Below are 21427 nucleotides of genomic sequence, written 5' to 3'. Positions count from 1 at the left end.
ATAAAAAAAAAAAAAACTACAATACAGAAAACACACAAAAATGGAGTGATGCCTTTACGTACACACACACGTACTGTTGTGACAATTGTAATTGCTTTTTTGACTTTGAAGCATCAGTATAAAATGGGGAGGCTGTAAATGTTGATGTGGGTTTTAGGACGTATAACTCTAATCTGAGCTCATTAGTGCCCACTGCTGAATATGAAAATGAACACAGATTTACATCTTTGTGTTTTGTCTCTTTCAGTCACAGATGAAGACACTGTCAAACGGTACTATGCCAAGTTTGAGGAGAAGTTCTTTCAGACATGTGAAAAGGAGCTCTCCAAGATCAACACATTCTATTCAGGTATTGTTATGTCTTAATAAAAAATAAAAATAATCAAATAAAACATTTACTGGCTCCAAAACTAACTGTATATAATAAAAACTTACATCTTCCCACAAAAATAAAGTGCATACATCCTCAATCATTCTTATAATAACTTTTTGGAGGATTACAGGATAGTTTTAATGATCATTAATAGTTAACTTTTAATAATCCTAACTGTATGGCTACGATTGCATTTTTTTGTAACTCATAAACAGCACAAGTGGAAGCAGTCTGAACTGCAGTGGCCAGCTAAATGCCGTTAAGGGATTCCCTGTGCATGAGGTCTAAGTGTACTGCACTATTTGGGTACATGATGTAATATGAAATGCCTGCCATAGTCATTTTGACATGCGTCAAGGTGAATGGACTATGTTTGGACTGATAATATATGCACACTGCAACATAATCTGTGTTGTTGAGTTGACTTCAGGGCAGCAGGAATGTCTGAGCTCTACTGCCTCTTGTGGCTGGTTAGGGGATGGCATAATAAATAAGTATTTGAAGCATGAGCTTAATGCTTTGTTTGCATATTGATTCATTGTTAGCATGCATCATGAATGAAAATATAACATTAGCTAATTCTCCTTCTAAATCAAAATCTCAGAATGAGCTGAGACAGATTGATCCGCATTCATTCTGAAACAAAGAAGCGGATGTACATTAATAATTTAACATGAAATTAAAGCATTTATTCTGCTTGTAATATAGGTTTAGTCTTTTTATACTCCAGTTGCCACCAAAAATCATGCGCTGCCTCATTGCTGCAGGTTGTACAGACAGACCAAAATAAACTCTAATCGAGTTGTCCAGCCAAAAAAAGCTGGCAAGTCCATTAAGCTGGAAAAATCTCTGACCCCATACTTTAATTTTTCCCTTGTGGAAAAACACATGGATCTTTTTTCCACAAACACAAAATAAGTTTAATTTGCTCAGAAACAGTGTTAGAAATACTAATTTAATTATTCAACTCTGCAGATAATTTTGTCCATGTATACACAGGCCATTTTAAAATTAAATTAAAAATTAAATTTATGCATTTAGCAGACGCTTTTATCCAAAGCAACTTACAGTGCATTTAGACTATCAATTTTTACCTATCACGTGTTCCCGGGGAATCGAACCCCCAACCTTGCGCTTGCTCTACGAATTGAGCTACAGGATCACTACAGTTTGTAGTGAAATACAATGCGTTATCATATATAATGCCCTTTAGAATTGAAATCTTTATTAGGATCGCAGATGCTGTTAGTGCACTATAGCTAATTCTGTCTAGTTGACCCAGACTGTGTTTTATGGCTGAGACCCCTGTCTCCCCCCAGAGTGGTCCTGAATTAACAACATGCACTCTTTGTCCCAGTGGAGGAGATCTGTTAAGCTCATCAATTCTTAGCACCATCTTAGCCACGTTCAGCCTGAAGTACAGAACTTAGTCAGACTATTATAGTTGACTTGACACTATATTTACTTTACATGAAAGAAAACAAGCTTGTGCGGTCTATTATATATGATGATGATGTTGTTGTTGTTGTTGTTGTTGTTGTTTTAAGGTCACATCATTGTTCACAGCCAATGTTTGTCTGGACTCTATTAAACTGGTGTCCTGTCATCTTATTTTTATTTAATTTTTTTTGTATTTACATTATTAATGCTGTCTAAACTTTTTTTTTTTCCTGTGCTGTTTGTTTGCAAATTCTTCTTGTCATCTTTTTAAACTCGTCAGCTAGATACTTTTTCTATTTATTTTATTATTATTTTTTTTTACATATTTGTTGTATATGCCACTTGTTTTTAAATGTTTTTCACTTATTTATTTATTCTTAATATTTATACATTTATTCCTGTTTTGGAGTTACCTGAAACCATTTAACAAATGTATAATAAATACTATTATCAAAATTATTCCTATGAAATAATAGTATATAATATATAAATATATTGGATTAATATACAATAAAAATAAAAAGCAATACATTTCTAAGCATTATGAATATAAATGTATAATAATTTAACATTTATATAAATATTACAAAATGTATATAATTGTATTCATTATATAGTATTAATACGTTTTGTAAATTCATTAAAAAAAATAATTTATCTTTTTTTTGTTTTGTTTTTTGTTTACTTCAGTAAAATATTGGAAGTGCAATTAGACTGCCCTGAAAAAGACACATTAGTAGAGAAAATTGGATGATCAGTGCCTTGGGAACAAATTGTGGCAGTTCTCCAGTTCTGCTCAGTCCCTTACTGAGGGTTATCACCTATAAGCTAGCAGGACTCCCAGTATTTACTTGTCTGCTGAACATATTATCCTGTTTCCTTCCTCTGAAAGTGAGATGGGTGAGCGGGGTCCTGTTCACTGAACTGCGCTGGGACGCAGGCCAGCGTGGATAATGCTGTCTGAGATATCCCCCTTACAGGAAGAGGCTCATCTCTAACAGGAAATCTGTCTGCTTTACTTTCCAGTTGATGGGTAGAATGAGGGATTTATTTGTCATGCAAAATGGATTCTGTTGCATTTTACTGCAGGGTTGTAAGCCAAGCAGGCTTTATGTCTCTCAGTAGATGCAGTCAAATAGTATTTAATACATTTAAGATATTCTTTTTCTGTCCTGGTGTACAACCAGGCCTTTGGTTTTCCATGTTCTCTCAAAGGCCATAAATCAAATAATACGATAACTTAATTATTAATATTGTCTGCTCTTTTCGGATCTTCACAGAGAAACTGGCTGAGGCACAGCGCCGATTTGCAACTTTGCAGAATGAGCTGCAGACGTCTCTGGATGCCCAGCGGGAGAGCAATGCTCCAGGGCTGCGCAGTCACCGCAAAACGGTGTTTCCTTTGTCCAACAAAGAGCGCAACAAACATCGCAACATCAAAGACCTGCAGCTGGCCTTCAGCGAGTTCTACCTCAGCCTCATCCTCCTGCAGAACTACCAGGTCTGATATTTTGTTGTTGTTGTTGTTTGTCTCCCGTTGTGAATGTTGTCCTGACTCCCTCTTGGGTTTCTTGACCTTTCCAAACCCAAAGCTCAACATATGCTGGTCATCCGCAATGCTGATCTTTTTAACTGGATCCTAATTAATCTTATCTTCACTTTACAAACATTACATTTTTTCCCTTATTATTCTCTTTCTAGCAGTCAAAAGTTTGGATACAGTTGGATAAAATAGATTGAAATTATCTTTAAAAATGTATTTAAATTGTTTAATAAAAAAATATACTTGTATTACTACTTAATTAATTATTAGCCTGCCATCAGCTCATGAATCAGATCTGAGTGTTGGGAAACCCTGATCTAAATGTGATATGAGATATGTTTCATAGTCAGATATTACATTTACCATTGGATGAGTGTCCATTAAACATGTGAACTGCTTTAACAAGGATGCACCACATGTCCAGAGTGCACAGATTGGGAATATATTTTATTGCATGAATTTTTTTCTAAAACATTTTATTATTTTATTCCCATTACTCTAAATAGCAATAACAGGGAATGAGCAGCTGTGTCGCAACTTAAAGAAGTCGGAATTTCTCTTTCCTGTTTTAGAAGAAGGACAAAATTCTTAATTTAACATCTTAATTTGATATTCCATTTTCCCTAATCACATACAGAATCTGAACTTCACTGGATTCCGTAAGATTCTGAAGAAACATGACAAGATTCTGGACACACAGCGTGGCGCTGATTGGCGTGTGGCTCACGTGGAGGTGGCTCCATTCTACACCTGCAAGAAGATCACACAGCTCATCTCTGAGACCGAGGTAGACTGCCTGGCTCCACGTTTGGACTTCTGGATTCCTGCTCATGTATCATGATGTGATTGTATTGGTGTTAGTGTAAACTCCCATTGATGCTGAAAATGATAAAGAGCACATTAGAATGAAGTGGAATTCAGGGCAGAAATGACTAAACTAAAGAATGGTGTTTGACATTTGACCCTTGTGTGCCCAGGCTCTGGTGACCACAGAGCTGGAAGGAGGTGACCGTCAGAAGGCCATGAAGAGGCTGAGAGTTCCACCTCTTGGAGCAGCACAGGTGAGAAAGAAACTCAGATTAGTACATGGAGACACGCACACACACATGCACGCAGCAGTTGGAACGTTATGCTCATCCACCTGGTGTCTGAGAGCCCATTTTAATAGCTTAACATTGAACTTTTAAAAATGAAAATTTAACTTGATCAATTCTTCAGCCATCCATGAAAGATGTTCTTCTCTTTAGGGTTTCAGGATTTGATGGGTCTCGGGAAAATGTAATACATTTTCACATGCTAAGATACTGATTCTGACCGTTTTCTTTCTTTTTTTTTATACCTATTAACATTTTTTAAGGAAAAATAAGAGTAATTTACTCTGGGAGAGTAAAATCTGCTTCAAAAGAACATGAAGGTTAAGTGTCTGTATTAAATATTTAATTCAAATGTATTATTGATAGAATCAAAGGTATTTTATATACCAAAATCAATGAAGTGCACATAGTAAATTCTTTGATTATTTTGGGGATAAAAACAAAATACTAAAGCTAATCCCACATGGAAAGCAAAAAATATACTAGGCGAAAAATAGCATAATAGCAAACACCCGCATGAAAATCATGTCAAAAATTTCTGCAGTGTCTTTTCATGCATTACTTTTAGTTCTCAGTTTTACCTTTAATGGAGAGAATGCATGTGTTCTCTGTCTTTTGCCTAACATAAATGTAAATATGGTTTGCTGTAGAAAAAAATACTTATTTGAGTTGAAGCCATCTGCTAGCTAATTGTTCTAAGTAAATATAGTGACAGAACTTGAAAAGGTTAAGTTGCAATGACTTGGGGAATAACAATTGGTGTTTGGGGAATAAAAATTGCCCAAGTGCAAATGCTAATGCAAAATCAGTTTTTCAGTGTAGGTGTATATTGTAATAAAAAAGCTACTTTGAGGTGCACTCCTTGCTTCAGAATAAGCCCAGCAGTGATTTCAATGTGCTTTTTCTCAATCTCAGCCTGCACCTGCCTGGACCACCTTTCGTGTGGGACTGTATTGTGGGGTCTTCATTGTCCTGGCTGTCGCCTTTGTTCTTATTGGTACTGTTTTTACCTTTTTACGCATCCATATGCATCTGGTTACATAGATTTTATACAGTGTATAAATTCCAGCACTTCTGATAATCTACGACTCGCTTGTGTTAGAGCAGTGCAGTAATTTATATAAACCTTGTTGATAATCCAACTATGCGACTGATTCTTCCCTCTCAGGTGCTTTTTTCATTCGTAATCAGAACATCTGGCCACTGGTGCGCATCTACCGAGGCGGTTTCCTGTTGATTCAGTTTCTCTTCCTCTTGGGGATTAATACTTATGGCTGGAGGCAGGCGGGTGTCAATCATGTGCTGATCTTTGAGCTGAACCCTCGAAACAATCTTTCACATCAACATCTGTTTGAGGTGAGACATGTCACGTAGAAGGAACCTTTACAGGAAGCTTGTATATACACTGCCTTTCAAAAGTTTGGGTCCTGTTAGATTTTATGTCTTTGAAAGAAGTGCTTGAAAAGGCTGCATTTAGTTTATATAATCCAGTATAAAACACTTTTAAAACACTTTTCAAATAACTGTTTTCTATTTAAATATATAATAAATCATTTCTGTGATGCAAAACTGAATATTTAACAGCCATTACTCCAGTCTTCAGTGTCACATGATCCTTCAGAAATCATTCTAATATGCTGATATGGTGCTCAATAAAACTTTCTATCTATTATCAATGTTAAAAGCTTAATATGTTTGTAAAAACTGATATATTTCTTTTCAGGATTCTTTGATGAATAGAAAGTTTAAAAGATTTTAAATAGAAATATTTTGTAACATTATAAATGCCTTTTCTCCCTTTTTTGATCTTTTTAATGCATCCTTGCTAAATAAAATTGTAATTTCTTTAAAAAAAAAATCTATATCGCCCAAACCTTTTAGAGTTGGCGTATAGGTATAAAGTCGTTGTATTCGGACAGATAAAATAATAGGAAAGGGAAAACTTTTGAAATGTTCTTTCCTTTTGTCTTGCTGTAGATCGCAGGGTTTTTGGGGGTGTTGTGGTGTCTCAGCATCCTATCCTGTCTGTTTGCGGACTACACTTGGCTCCCTATGCAGGCAAACCCCCTCATCCTCTACGGCTTCATGGTGCTGTTCCTCATCAACCCCTTCAAAACTGCCTACTACAAATCCCGTTTCTGGCTTATCAAACTTTTGGTGAGAGACAAAACCATTCAGTTTTATAAACACAGAGCTTCCATAGCTGCAAAAAAATTATGAAAAGTAGTAATAAAAATAGTGGGGGGTTTTTACGCCAACATTATATGAGTGACACAGGCTATTACATGCTGTTAATTGGATCCATGCAGATATGCAACCCATTATATTAATACATTAATACATCTATTTTTTTTAATGATCCAATCAGTTCCAGATGGATTTAAAAAGTCCCATTTTGTTCTCATTAAATATCCTGTTTAACTTAGAAATGTATCAAGTTACAAGTAAAGTGGGTTATAAACTGCATTTGCAATCCTCATATCCTGTTTTGATTAAGACAATAAAATGATCATTTTTTCCCTGGAATCCCTCTAATAGCAAAGCCACCTGTTCAGACACATTTATAACAAATTCAGTTAAATTAGCTTAGAGCTAATTAGCTCATTTCAGTGCACAAACAGCTTCACCCATTTCGTCTTCTCTGCCTATTTCTATTCGTTTTATTATGTTTGTGAAATAAGTCTCTTGTGCTCACCAAAGATGCATTTATCCGATCAAAAAAAAATAAGATATTGTGGAATATTATTACGAGTGTAATTTATTACTGAGATGGCAAAGCATATTTTTTGATTTGGCACTCCAGAAACATTTCTTATTATTATCAGTGTTAAAAACAGGTGTGCTACTTAATTTTTGTTTTGAATCAAGGAAATGGAAAGTTCTAAATAACAGCATTTATTGAAATTTTAGATGCTTTGTGACATCATAAATGTTTTTGCTGCCAAGTAGTTTTATCAGTTTAATGATCCTTGCTGAGTAAAATATTAATTTCTTTCAAAAAATATATTACCGACAACAAACTGTGTGTACAGAGTGTTTCAATGAGGTCTGTGTGCGTACATGAGTGATTATGTATGTGTCTTTGTGTGAGGCACAGGGCAGTGAGGTGAGGGAAAATAGATTGTAGCTCTATCTCTGCGGATGTGAAGACTGTGCCTGTGCAATCATTATTAGGATGGAGCCATCAGCAGCTGCCAGCATCTGTCTCATTGCCCTCCCCACATCTAATTGACCTAGACTGGAGCCTTAGTCCTTGTAGCACACACACACACACTCACACTTCCTGTAGATTAAAACCGACACTTACTGATGGCCAAACAGTGGGTGGCTTTCTTCCCAGAGCTCAAACATGCTGTCAAACTCAAGCTGTGCATCGCACATGTAGCTGTAACACTGAAATGTACCTCACATTCAGACCTTATGTCTAAAACCATTTTTGTGGACCGCCTTCACCTGTTTCATCAGGTAATAATAACTGATCAGAGTTTGTGTGGGGGAAATCGATATTCACTGGCATTTGAGCCTCAAGAGTATGATGGCATAGATCGGTGTAGTGCAAAACTATGTTGCTGGGAAATGTCAGCGGTGGCCTGAAGGCTGAGAGAGGTACAATTTCATTACATAGGGTGGAATGGTTGAGCCACGGGAAAATATGTGGGGAAAAAACAATGTGACTCAAGGGCAACAAAGGTAACTCGCCTAAATGAGCATGTAGCCTATATGTATAGTATGTAATTGTATCTTATATGTTATTTTATTTCATTTATTTATAAAAAATATATATTTTACATTTTTCTTCACATCATTTATTTAACTCGTTAATTTTTTTGTCTAATTGGGTATTCTATTTACAGCTCGTATTTTGCATATAAAAAGTAAATCTTTGTCATCAAACTTTATTTTTTATTTGTTACCGATATTAACTTATGTTTAAATTTTTCAGCCTTTTAATATTTCAGTTATTAATTTTATAAATAATATTTTCTGCATTTCAAGGCTGCTGGTGCAGTTTACCCTGAATAAACTTGATTTAATAAGTCATGATCTTTATCCAAATAACTTACTTCAACATGGCAGGAAACCTATTTTAAAAAGGTTTTTAGAATTAAAAATGGTTATTACTTTATTTATGTGCATCTCTCAATCACAGGCAGCTGTGTATGAGTTCATGAAGTCATGTAACAAACATGATTCACAGTTTGCTAGATTCATGTTGAAACACATCTAACCCCATCATTACACAGTGAAAGCTAGTTTATTGGTTAGGAGCTAATAATAATAATAATAAAAACCCCACTGAGCTGTCTTTAGCCAGCTGAGTTCTCATAAAGATCTTCACTCGCTGTCTCAGAGTTCACTCTGCCTCAGGATTGTGCTGTTATACATACATCACCTCATTTTGAGAGAAAAAAAGCACTTGCAATGAATTCTGCTGTTTATTATTGTCCTTAATGATTACCCTAAGCACTGTGTACAGTATAAATATTTAAGCTATCATAATTTCTCTGTTTGTAGTTGCGTGTGTTCACCGCCCCGTTCCACCGAGTGGAGTTTGCAGACTTCTGGCTGGCAGATCAACTCAATTCCCTGGTCATTGTGCTCTCAGATCTGGAGTATCTGGTCTGTTACTACAGCATGGAGCTGCAGTGGGGAGATCGCAGCGGCTTACTGCCCTCCATATATGGTAATCGATTCAGAATGATGCCATCCTGAAATGTAATCATTCAAGTTTTGACTGACTGAGCCATTCATGGTGAACCATCCCAATTTCAACATTAGATGTAATGGTAGATGAATGACTGGTTGTGATTAATGGCCAGTTGCTCTTGCACATAAATTACGATTGCAGACAGTGTCAACACAGATAGGAGTTCTTCAGGTTCAGTGGAGTTTATCATGTGAAATGGACCAGGAAATTCAGAGCATCTGTGGCTGTCTAATATAGAATATAGGAATAAAGAAAATAGGAGAATGCTGAGAAATAAGAGGAGTAAGAGAAAGTGAGCATCAGGACTCAACACTGTTCATTCTAAAATATTTTGTTTTAATTATTAGTAGTAATTGTATTAGTATCATTTAATTTAAATGTTATTATCAATAAAATATCTATGTCACAGTTTTAAATTCACAAACCCATCTGCTGGAAAATGATAGCATATTACTCATTACTGCTTTATTTGTTAAAAAGTGACAGAAACTTGCAATTTTGACTACATTTGTAATTTGTGCGTATTGCATATTTTGTATATATGTCAAATATATTCCAGTTTATCAAAACTAAATGCTAAATTTCAAGACAAAAATCCTTATTGTTGATCCCTGAATTATTATATAATCATCATTAAATTGATAGAAATACCTATATAAAAAAAATGTTTTTATGCTGGGATATGTTTGAACATTACTGGATTGCAATATTATAGTATGGTCTTGGAAATTAAAATGTGCATTCATAATTGTATCCTCCTAAATAAGGCGATGAACGGTGTAACAGCTACTCTTATGGAGTTCGGGCCATCATCCACTGTCTGCCTGCCTGGATGCGGTTTGTTCAATGTCTGCGACGTTACCGGGACACCAGGAGAGCCTTCCCTCACCTGGTGAATGCTGGGAAATACTCCACCACCTTCTTTGTGGTCACGTTTGCAGCCCTTTACAGAACTCATAAAGGTACAGACAAACACACTGCAGTTAATTACAAACATGATCATGTGACCAGAACGTTCATTATAGTTAGCTTGACAAACAGAACAGGATGAAGGCTTGTGCCAAGTTTGGTGAATGTAGTTTAAAAGCTCTAGAAGTTTCATCTTGATGGCATCTGGGTAAAAACTTGTGGTATACTATTTATTTATGTTTTCATTGTTGTATGAATACATTGTATTTTTTGCTGTTTTGTGGAATTTACTGTTGTCATCTAACATTGATTCAAATGAAAAATTTTCTTTACAAAGAGCACCTGTGTGCCATTGTTTGCCTACAGATACAAATGAATGGGCAACAGAAGCATGTTTTGAGAAAAGCAGAGATGACCCTGAGCCTGTCCTTGTCTGTTAGAGTCATGGTTTATATAGCAACATAAACAAGAAGCATCTAAGTTAGAGATACATTGCATAAAGGCATTAAGAGTTTTGTAAGAAACAGGTTGGAATTACATTTATGCATTTTAAAAAATAGTGGCCTGCTTTATAAAAACTCATTTGTCTCCAAGCAGCAGATTTAGCATTCAATCACATTAATTATCCTACATTTGGTTCATATGAGCTCTTAAAGCGTTTAAAAGCATGCCATTAAGATTCCAGACACATCCCTTGTCTCTATCTACAATTAACGTCTGATTATTCTGCCACTGAAATCCATCTGAAGTGCAAAGACTGCTGCTCAAACGTGTCTCTCTGTCTGTCTCACGCTCTCTTATCAAACAGTCGGCCTCCATGCCTTCCCGTATCTCTTCAGAAAGACAACTTCAGCCCAAATCAATCTCAAAGCACTCGGCTAAGCCGTTTCATCCATTTCATTATTTATATTCACTGTGCACACACGGCCATTTCTGGTTATTTCCCTTAAATGTCAGTGTTTAAATATCAAGCATGGGTGCACTTTGCTTAAGTTTTCAGTGTGTATTAGATATATCTCTGTATCAGTGAAATATATGATGTCTGGACCATAGCCCATAGCGTCTGCCTCATGTGACTAAAACAGGCCGTATTCAACCCAACATGGCGTCCTTTGATGCATTCATTAGGATCCACTCTAGACGTTCCTGGCAGAGAGCCCATTTAATATATGAATGCATCTGAAATCACCTCCATCATTTGTGCCCTGATTGAAACTGATGTTCACTCTAGTAAGCTGCCCAGATAAATGAGTCTGTTAATTTGATTTATTTTAGTTTTCATGTAAACTAATCCCAAAGGAATGCAACATGTCTGAGCATAATTAATGTTTAAATTAACATTAGTCATGAGCCAAACCGGTGTGAGATTGAGATCAGTGGTAGACATGAAAAGCATTAATGTGTCCCTGTGTGTAGTGTGGCTTAAAGGGTTAGTTCACCCAGATAGCAAATTTATGTAATTAATAACTTACCCTCATGTTTTTTCAAACCCGTGAGACCTCCGTTTATCTTCGGAACAGAGTTTAAGATATTTTAGATTTAGTCCGAGAGCTCTCAGTCCCTCCATTGAAGCTGTGTGTACGGTATACTGTCCATGTCCAGAAAGGCAATGTTCACAAGTCAAGAACCGGTTGCATCGGTTTTCGGATCACCAGTAGTTCTTTCGAACAGTTCGATTCAATAAACTGGTTGAAGAAAACGGTTCACCGCTTCTTTTGCGCTCCACGTAATGGCATCATTTGCGATGATTGCCCTTGATTCAAGCCTTTAGTTTACCCGCGCTCATAACACTAGCACAGAATCAGTTCAGAATCAATCAATAAAAGAATCAGTTCGGTTCAGGTGCTCTGTGTGTCGGTCTGCTTCACGCTGAATCACACATGCGCAGTATCATCAGCTCCTCGATTCTTCTTATGTGGTCTTGGCTCGGTGTTCATCTTCAGTTCTCTCTTCACAGCAGTTCAGTCAGTGTACTGTTTGAGTAAATTAATTACTCCGGGATATTGGTTTGTTTGAACTCAGGGGGAGTGTCAGCCACATTAAACAAGTTAACAGCTTAAATTATTTGTGGATTAATGCGTATTAGAGATGCGGACCGTTTAAAACGTTTCAGTTCGATTTGGTGAACTGAATGATTCATTCGCGAACCGGATATCTAGACTGCTTTGGTTTGAACTCTCTCACACAACAGACACAGAAGAGAAGACAATGCTGAATAAAGTCGTCGTTTTTACTATTTTTGGACCAAAATGTTTTTTCCATGCTTCAAAAAATTCTAACGGACCCTCTAATGTCACATGGACTACTAAGATGATGTTTTTCTTTCCTTTCTGGACATGGACAGTGTACCGTACACACAGCTTCAATGGAGGGACTGAGAGCTCTCGGACTAAATCTAAAATATCTTAAACTGTTTTCCAAAGATAAACGGAGGTCTTACGGGTTTGAAACAACATGAGAGTAAGTTATTAATTACATAATTTTGCTATGTGGGTGAATTAACCCTTTAATGGTGAAAATCCGGATTTGCTACTCAAAGATTGTGGATACAGTCCCAATGATTTACAAGTCTTTTTGGATTTTCCCTAGCATCATGTCTGCAAGATTTGCATTGTGCTTATTTTCTCTTTTTGTCCGTTCTTTTGTCAATAACCCCATTACACCTGCTTTCATGTTTTTAGCGCTCTATTTCATTGTAGAAGTGATTGCAGAAATGGTTGTGGGTCGATATCCTCAAAGATTTCATTTAAACTTTAATGAGAAATGTCGATCTGAGCTTAAGCACAGCTGAAGAACTCAATGACATCCAACAAAACGGAGCAAAATGCAAACAGAAGATGCTATGTGAACACTAAAAAATGATTAAAGGAGAGAGAAAATATGAAGTGAGAGAGCAAAAAAGAAAAGCGGAAATGAACTATCCAGAGGAGCTGGAGCTGTAATTGCCTGCCTGTGGCGAGACAGAACAGTGGGAGTGTATTTCTAAAATAATGATGAAGCTCTGAACTACTGAAGTATGGTTGGATTTATTTTTTACTCTCTCTGTGTAAGACCTGGATCTTTGATCAAGTGTTTACCTGCTCTGATGGTGGTTTCATGTGGACCACATGTACCCAGGAATATGGGCCAGATGGAGTATGCAGCAATGATTGACTGTGTAGTCAAATATCACAGCTTGATTTTAAACATCACTACTGTAATGTCTTAACCCCCACCATGTGCATAAATAAACATCTTAGTACAGATTAATCAGTTAGCATACGTGGTCAGTATTGGTTTGGAATTCTATTTTTCCATACCTGGGATTTAATTTCAGTGATGCTCATTTCTATTCAATTCATTTGTTTATAGAATTTTTCTTTTGTCATGTAGCCATCATGTGGTCAGGTGCAGAGAGTGACCATTCTGTTTCCCATTCTGTACTCTATTACCAAAGACAACGAAATGCTGTCAACTTTGAAAGAAAGAAATGTCTCCTGTGTCCAAGGACTCGGAGGGATGTTGAGATAGATTTGTGGTCCTGTGGGAAATGGGTTTGGGTCATCATGGTTGATGTTTACATAAATCTGCCACTGTGTTAATTAGATTAAATCAAAGTTCAGTTTGACCAGACCAGTGGCGGGAAACCAATGTGTTTTTTTTAATGGCCGATGATGGTGCTGATACAAGTGCTGTATTTACATTCAGTTCAATATAATGATGATATCTGACAAATGAGAGAGGATATCTGGAACAATATTTACTTAAAATTCACTGATTCATTGAATATAGAAATGTTTATTACCAGTTGACAAGGATGTTATTGGTTAATGGTGAATGCTGTTATGCTCAAATTGACCAAAATCTGAATATCCATCAGATATATCTTATTGCAAGCAAAAATATAATGGGCCAATGTACTTTAATGTATATTAATTGTCAAAATTGTGGTGTCTGTAAGATAGTTGTTTTTGAAAGAAGTCTTATGCTCACAATGGCTACATCAGAAAACCATAATAATTGAAATATTGCATTTAAAAATAACTTTTATTTATTAACATTTATTTAAAATAGAAATGTATTTTTCATAGTATTTTATATATTCTACTCATATTAATCAAGGTTTAATGCACCCAAAAATGTTTTTAGAGTTTCATGGTCATTTTCCAACCTCCGTCTGGCCTGTGTGAATAGATTAGACTTGCATTGCTATCTTATGGGGTATACATCTGGATTTTCGGGTAGTCTAGGGAAACCATATTCAACATGGGCATTCGTAGCTCAGGGCTGAAATAGGATGGACAGGGCTATTATGTGTTCTGGCAAAAACATGTCCTCCGCTGGTTTCCTGGCGCCTGAATGGCAATGTGTGAAAGGCTTTATTAAGACTGATGGGCCTGTTCCAGATTCAGCCCCGTCTGCTGTCTGAGGCCTAAGAAATTTAACCATTCACTGACCTGAGATCTGCACTGTTCCACTATCTGATAAATGTCTCACCCCCTATTAACTTACACTGATGCTCTAATATTGTACTTCAGGATGACTCTTTCTCTTATGTTTCAGTTCTTCATAGTTATTTTTTTTTGTACTGTATTGCCCTTGTGCAAAATGGGTATATTTTGCCATGGTTCCATAAATGTTCTCCCATGCCTAGTCATCAATATTAGCTGCTAATTGCTTTCCCATTCAGCTTTTATCCTCTGTCTTTTACCAGATTATACAGCTACTTTAGGGTTATTTATGTTTAAGGTTTGTAATATTGGTAATATTGGTCTGAGTTGCAGCAAAAATAGTTGCTGATCAAATTAGATGTAGTTCTTTTTATACTTGTTTATAATGATATATACGCTTAACACACACATACATATATATATATATATACACACACACACATACACACACACATAAACAAATTAGGAGTAAGAATATAAAGAACTGTATGCAGTCTATTAATTTTGGGGAGCAGTAATGTAAAAATAGCTGAATATACACTGTTGTTCAAAAGGTCTGTAAGACTATTTGATGTTTTCGAAAGGTAGTCTTATACTCATAGTCTTAAGGTTCAATTTATGTCATCAAAAATGTACCATAACCACAATATATATCATCATACGGTCCACACCAAGCTGCATGTATGTGATCAAAACTGCAGTTTAAAAGAACTGTTTTCTATTAAGAACTATTTTATTCCTGTGATGGCAAAGCTGAATTTTCAGCATCATAATTCCAGTCTTCAGTTTCACGTGATCTTTCAGAAATCATTCTAATATGCTGATTTCAGTTTGCATGAAAAATCTTGTATTATCAACAAAGAAAATTGTTGTGCTGCTTTTGCTTAATATTTTTTGTGGAAACTGTGATCATTTTTTTTTCAGGAACCCTTTGAAAAATAGAAAGTTCATAAAAATTATTTGTTTTAATTTTTATAATTCTCAAAAGATTTTGATTAGTTAAATGCATCCTTGCTGAATAAAAGTGTTTATTTCTTTCCAAAAATTTTCTCCAAAAGTGAACTCTTCACTAGATTTCAATTAATATACATTTTGTATTGTTCTTGTAACTTTAAATAACTAAAAGCATTTTAGTCATAGTACCATTGTTTTTAATAATATAAAAACATTAATATATGACATGGTATTTTGACATTGAATGACTTTTCAGTGAATAACCAAATATACAATGGCACTGGTGGTGCTGCAAACAGCAGTCTTGTATTAGTGTAGTGTAGCTGGATGGATGGTAAACAGTCTCCCTCTAGTGGATGTAATGGTAATATCAAGTTCACTTTCTCTGTTCCAGACCAGAAACATGCCGATGCTGAGGTGTTTTTCTACATGCTGATCCTGTCTTCAGTCGTCAGTTCACTCTACACCCTGATCTGGGACCTAAAGATGGACTGGGGTCTTTTTGATCGCAATGCAGGCGAGAATATCTTCTTGAGAGAGGAGATTGTTTACCCACATAAAGTAAGATATGGCAGAAAATAACATACAATCTTAAAGCACCATATTGACTGTCAAACCTGTAATATATAGCACAGTGTTGTAGGTTCAAACCTTCCAAGGAGCCAAGCCAAATAATCCTGCTAATCAGTTGGTTTGCTTCTCTTACGATGGTTTAGTTGGTGCACAAAACCATTTGGAGACCAGCAAACCAGCTTGGGTTGTTTTAAGATGTTCTCATTTTCTAGCAGGGATAATGTAACAGTCAGCAGGGATATTTATCTGTTGCCTCCAGTTCTCATAATGACATTTCTTGTTTCTTTTAGGCCTACTACTACTGTGCCATTATAGAAGATGTGATCCTGCGCTTCGCCTGGACACTGCAGATCTCTCTGACTTCCATGACTGCCATTCCTTCCATCGAGGACATTGTGGTTACCATTTTAGCTCCTCTGGAAGTGTTTAGGTGAGATGCTTTTTCATTAGCTCAATCCCTTTCAGCTAAAATATTCACTCGAAGTAACCCCTGAGATTTTAAGTTTCTATTTCAATAATTTAACAACACATTCACATTCTCAGTTCTCTAATGTTGGTTAATTCTCACATGACATGCAGATTAATAAAAGAACATATTACATTTTATTGTTGTTGTGTTTTTACATTTTTATGATTTAAGTAATGATGATCTTTTCTTGAACTCCCAAACCCCCTCCGGTTCCCTCACGAAGCCCATTTCTCTCCTAATCCTTTCTCTTTCTTTGAATTGTTTTCTCCCTCTAGACGTTTTGTGTGGAACTTCTTCCGTCTTGAGAATGAGCACTTGAATAACTGCGGTGAGTTCCGAGCGGTGCGGGACATCTCAGTGGCTCCTCTAAACGCTGATGACCAGACGCTGCTGGAGCAGATGATGGACCAGGACGATGGAGTCCGGAACAGGCAGGGCAAAAGGAGCTGGAAACGGAGCTACAGCCTGTCCTTACGACGACCACTGCTATCCTCACAGTATGAGATTTTTATTTTGTATTTTTTTATTTTATATTGTATTAATCATACACATTTCATAGAGTTATAAGTAGGCAACTTTGTTAGGTACACCTATAAAAAATTGTAATGCATTAAAATTACTATTATGACTTGATGATAATTACAACATTTCAAATGTTATAAATAAAAAAGCTAACTCAAAAATATTATTTAAAGGGATAATTCATCCAAAAATGAAAATTACCCCATGATTTACTTACCCTCATGCCATCCTAGGTGTATATGACTTTCTTATTTCAGACAAATACAATCAGAGTTATAATAAAAAATATCCTGGCTTTTCCATGCTTTGTAATGGCATTGAATGGGGGTCGAGATTTTGAAGCCCAAAAAAGCACATCCATCAATCATATAGAGTTTACACTTTGTCCTACATCATCCGCTGGAATGCAATATGGATGCACTTTTTTGGACTTCAAACTCTCAACCCCTATTCACTGCCATTATAAAGAACCAGGATATTTTTTTTATATAAAACTCTGATTGTATTCATCTCAAAGAAGAAAGTCATATACACCTGGGAAGGCTTGAGGATGAGTAAATCATGGGGTAATTTTCATTTTTTTTAACTATCCCTTTAACATCAACAAACCAATTTAAATGCATTCGGTTACACCAAAAAAAAACTACATTTAAGGGTTAGATTAGGGTAAGAATTTTTTATATTTTAATATTTTTCAAATGCAACACATTTATGGTGTAAATAACATCTACTATATAACAGCTACTACTGTATATAATTCTAATATGCTGCTTTGGTGATGAAAAAAGCATTATTTTATTATTACTAATGTTGAAAACAATTGTGCTGCTTCATATTTATGTGAAAACCAATGACCATTATCCGTTTTGTTTTTTGAAAGTTCAGATTCAAAATTTTAAAAGAACAGCGTTTTTTGATTTTTGCAAAACAAAATTCTTACTGACTCCACACATCTGAGGTCGTTAAGTGGCACTTTTTGGAACTGCTTAATATAAGTGTGTTTCTCTGACAGGTCTAAGAAGGATACTAAGGTGCTCATTGAGGATACGGACGATGAGGCCTTCAGCTGAACCCAGATGTCGCTGTCACGCCACCTGTCTCCGCTTTCTACTGGTTCCCCCCAGAGCTGCCTCAGCACACCTGATCCCAAACACACACAGATACACACATATTCACACACTCTCTCTTTTCAACACTCACAAAAGCATCCAAAGACAGAGTAGTGAACAGAGTTAAGCACAAAAACAGCCGAGAGACATATCAGGACACAACAGTGACATCGTACAAACACTAACACACACATACTACAAAATATACAGACACGCACGGAAAAGCCAAGTCTGGAATTTTCCTCAAGGTACTTTTTTTATTAGACTTTTTCATTATGTTCCTCTATATTGATACTTTTTTGTACATTTGTTTAGGTTTTTGGATCTTTATTACTGCATATGACTGTTTACAAACTTAAAATAATAACTAGGAACTACAGGGAAGAGAGTTATCATAGGAAAGAAAAATATAATATCGTACAACGCACTGACTCAAGTTGCACACTATAACTGTTATAACTGCAGCGCATTTAGAAATAACAACAGCTAGGTAGTTGATGTTTGTTATATTTTTTAATTGTTTGGGGCGGGGGTGTTATATATATTTTTTTTTTTTTTGAGTTGTCATGACGTCAGAGTACGGCCCTGGTGGCACTTTTTGGAAATGCTTAATTTTTGTAATCCACAAAAAAACATCTTTAGAGTTTTATTGTTTCATCATATTTTATGCAAATATGTTGTTGTTGTTTTTTTACATGCATTGCTTTGATATCAAAGCTGTCATATTTTTGCCATGCATGATTTGTGTTAGAGAGATGTGTGTGTGTGTGTGTGTGTGTGACGCTAAATGAAAGGTTTATGCCCTGCTGTCCTCTGAGGATGTTAAGAATTATTACTTTCATTGATAATTTGACCAGTGAAACTACTATAAGTAAATCTGAAATTGCTGGTTAATATTTGAAATACCATTTGGGTAAAAAAAAAAAATCTGTCCTCTGAAAAAGAGGTGATTCTGTGAACTATTTTAATTGAAATGATGCACTAAATTGAAAAGATTCAGGAATAATTGTCACCCAACCGCAAACTGAATGGAATTGGACACATTTTAATTGAGCTAATGTGTTTCCTACATGGCTTTTTGTATCACTTATTAAGCATTGCCATAACCACTCTTAGCCAAAGAGGAAATGCGAACACTGCCTGTCGATTGTAATTCTTATGGTTGTGACATCAGTTTTTTATTGTGGTAAACCATATGAGATGTTGTGCATCAAAAAGTAGTTTCAGTGTGGTGAGGAGACATCTTTTAATGTAAGCTTTTTCCTTACCAACATGGTCGCAGTTTGATTATTTGTAAGCTTGATGAGTGTGGCAATACATTTCTAATCAGTTGTAAGTTAATGAAAAAAAAAGTGTACATGATTTATAATGTACATTTATAATGTACATTTTTGCAAGACAGCTATAACTACTTGTCTTTCATACATTTTCATACATAGTATATAAATGTCAAAGCATTTTTAGGAGGAAAGCATCTGTTTTTCACCTCTTTATCAAAATGTTTTGACAGCAGAGAGTGAAGACTGTCATTTTAACTTACAATGACTTTTATTATAAATAATATCCACTGTTGTCATCAAAAAAGAAAACACCAGGGCTGTTTTAGCTGATGTTTGTTTTGCTTATTTATTCAGCTCTTAGTTTTTGAGACCCTTTCGGCAGCATGCATCCTTGTATTTTTGCAAGCACAATCTTTCAGCTCTAACTTAAATCAAATGAAAAGATGAGTCTGTCTTCACAATCTCTCTTCTTATTAAGTCTTTAAAAGAAAAGTGATAATGCTAATGAAAAAAAATGTACAGATAGCAGGCATTGTTTGTGACTAGGTTTATTTATTCATTTATTTATTGCCTAAACACATTTGATGCAAAAATATGTAGAATGTAGAATGCTAAAATGTAGTTTGGATTACAAATCTAACAGAAGAAAGGGGAAAACTACATGTGAATTGTGGTTGCAAAAGAATATAGCGTGCTATCCTCATTGAAAATGTGGTGTAACTGTGTTAACGTATGGTGTTTTAATATTAATGAAATGTCAGTCTTGTTGTTCTCAAAATGATGATTGTTTTGGCACACAAGTGTCTTACTTTGCTGTTTTTAGTTCTTGACTCTCAGAACTGACTGAGTCCTTTATTGAGAAGACTATCAAGGTTCACACAAAAATTTTTAGAAATTATACACTTCCCGAACCAATATCACCGTATGTGGATGCTGAGCATAAAATTGCCCCATCCATTGCTTATTGTTTTGTTTTTTGTAATGCATTGCCAATTGTCTTGCCTGCATGCTGCTTTTGTTTTGCACTGTAAATAGTTTAATTTTGTACATTTTAAGAAATGTTTAAGAATGTTGATTTATTTATTGTACTAATTATTTATGTAAAAGTTGGAAACGTTTGCTTTTAAATGAGCAGTATTATGGTAGATGAAGGGCATTTTGATTAGTTACAATCCAGTTTTACATATGTGAATTCTGTCGAAATAGTGTAACTTAAGATGCAGTTGTGAATATGGAATGTGATCGGTTTTATTTACAGTAGGTATATATTTCTGCTCATAACACTTTCACCCCCAGGGTTTGTGCCCATTTGACAGGACTTGTTGGGTGACAGTGATTTTGGGTCGATATCGTGAACTGATCTGGCTGGGGAGGATTTGGAGACGATTGGGACATGTTAACATTCTCATTAACACCCTAAATAGGGGTTGTGTTATGAGATGAACCCTCAAAATGTAGGGTTTTTAGTTTGTAATTTTTTTTATTATTATTAATTTATTTACTTTTAAAAATACAGAACTGGAATAATACACAAGCCCTAACATAATTTCTTCATGGGGAGGGAAAACTATGTCGACTTGATTGCTTGCTAAACCCATGATGTTAAGTGCTTGATATCTCTGCATCTTTTCTATCTGTTATCTTGATGTTGTATCCCTTTTTAAATCCTTGACTGTGACATTGTTTGTAGTTGATAGATGGTTGTACTTTTGAGTTAGTAAAGAAAAATAGAAAAAACGTGTGGTTCTGTGATTAACTAGAGATATAAAAAGAGAGAAAATGTCTCAGTGTTTCCTCTTTGACAGTAGTTTGTAAATGTTGAGTGTATTCCTATGATGGTTCCACTGATGATCTCATTTGTGTTTCTGTATACACTCTGGTGATCCTGTCATATCTGGGTTTTATAAACCACGCTTATTTTTAAAACCTTCATTTTGTGTCAGCATTTTTATTTATTGAAAAACAAGAGACTGACTTAAGTAACTGATGCATTCACTCGCTGACTATTCAGTTGTGACCATAC

The 21427-nt window shown here is 35.6% G+C and overlaps 1 protein-coding gene across 1 annotated transcript; it reads left to right on the top strand.

Moving 5' to 3' along the window:
- Positions 1-207: 207 nt before the first annotated feature.
- On the top strand, positions 208-21335 carry LOC113077663 (xenotropic and polytropic retrovirus receptor 1 homolog). Its single transcript, XM_026249975.1, has 13 exons — positions 208-349; positions 3094-3314; positions 3994-4143; positions 4334-4417; positions 5366-5447; positions 5619-5806; positions 6428-6607; positions 8966-9134; positions 9926-10120; positions 15846-16012; positions 16315-16454; positions 16769-16990; positions 18028-21335. The coding sequence occupies exons 1-13, from the start codon at positions 208-210 to the stop codon at positions 18083-18085; spliced, it is 1998 nt and encodes a 665-aa protein (XP_026105760.1). The 3' UTR covers positions 18086-21335.
- Positions 21336-21427: the final 92 nt, after the last annotated feature.

The sequence above is a fragment of the Carassius auratus genome, unplaced genomic scaffold, assembly GCF_003368295.1.
Source record: "Carassius auratus strain Wakin unplaced genomic scaffold, ASM336829v1 scaf_tig00023098, whole genome shotgun sequence".
Lineage (NCBI taxonomy): Eukaryota > Metazoa > Chordata > Actinopteri > Cypriniformes > Cyprinidae > Carassius > Carassius auratus.
This window is presented reverse-complemented; position numbering and strand designations above follow the sequence as displayed.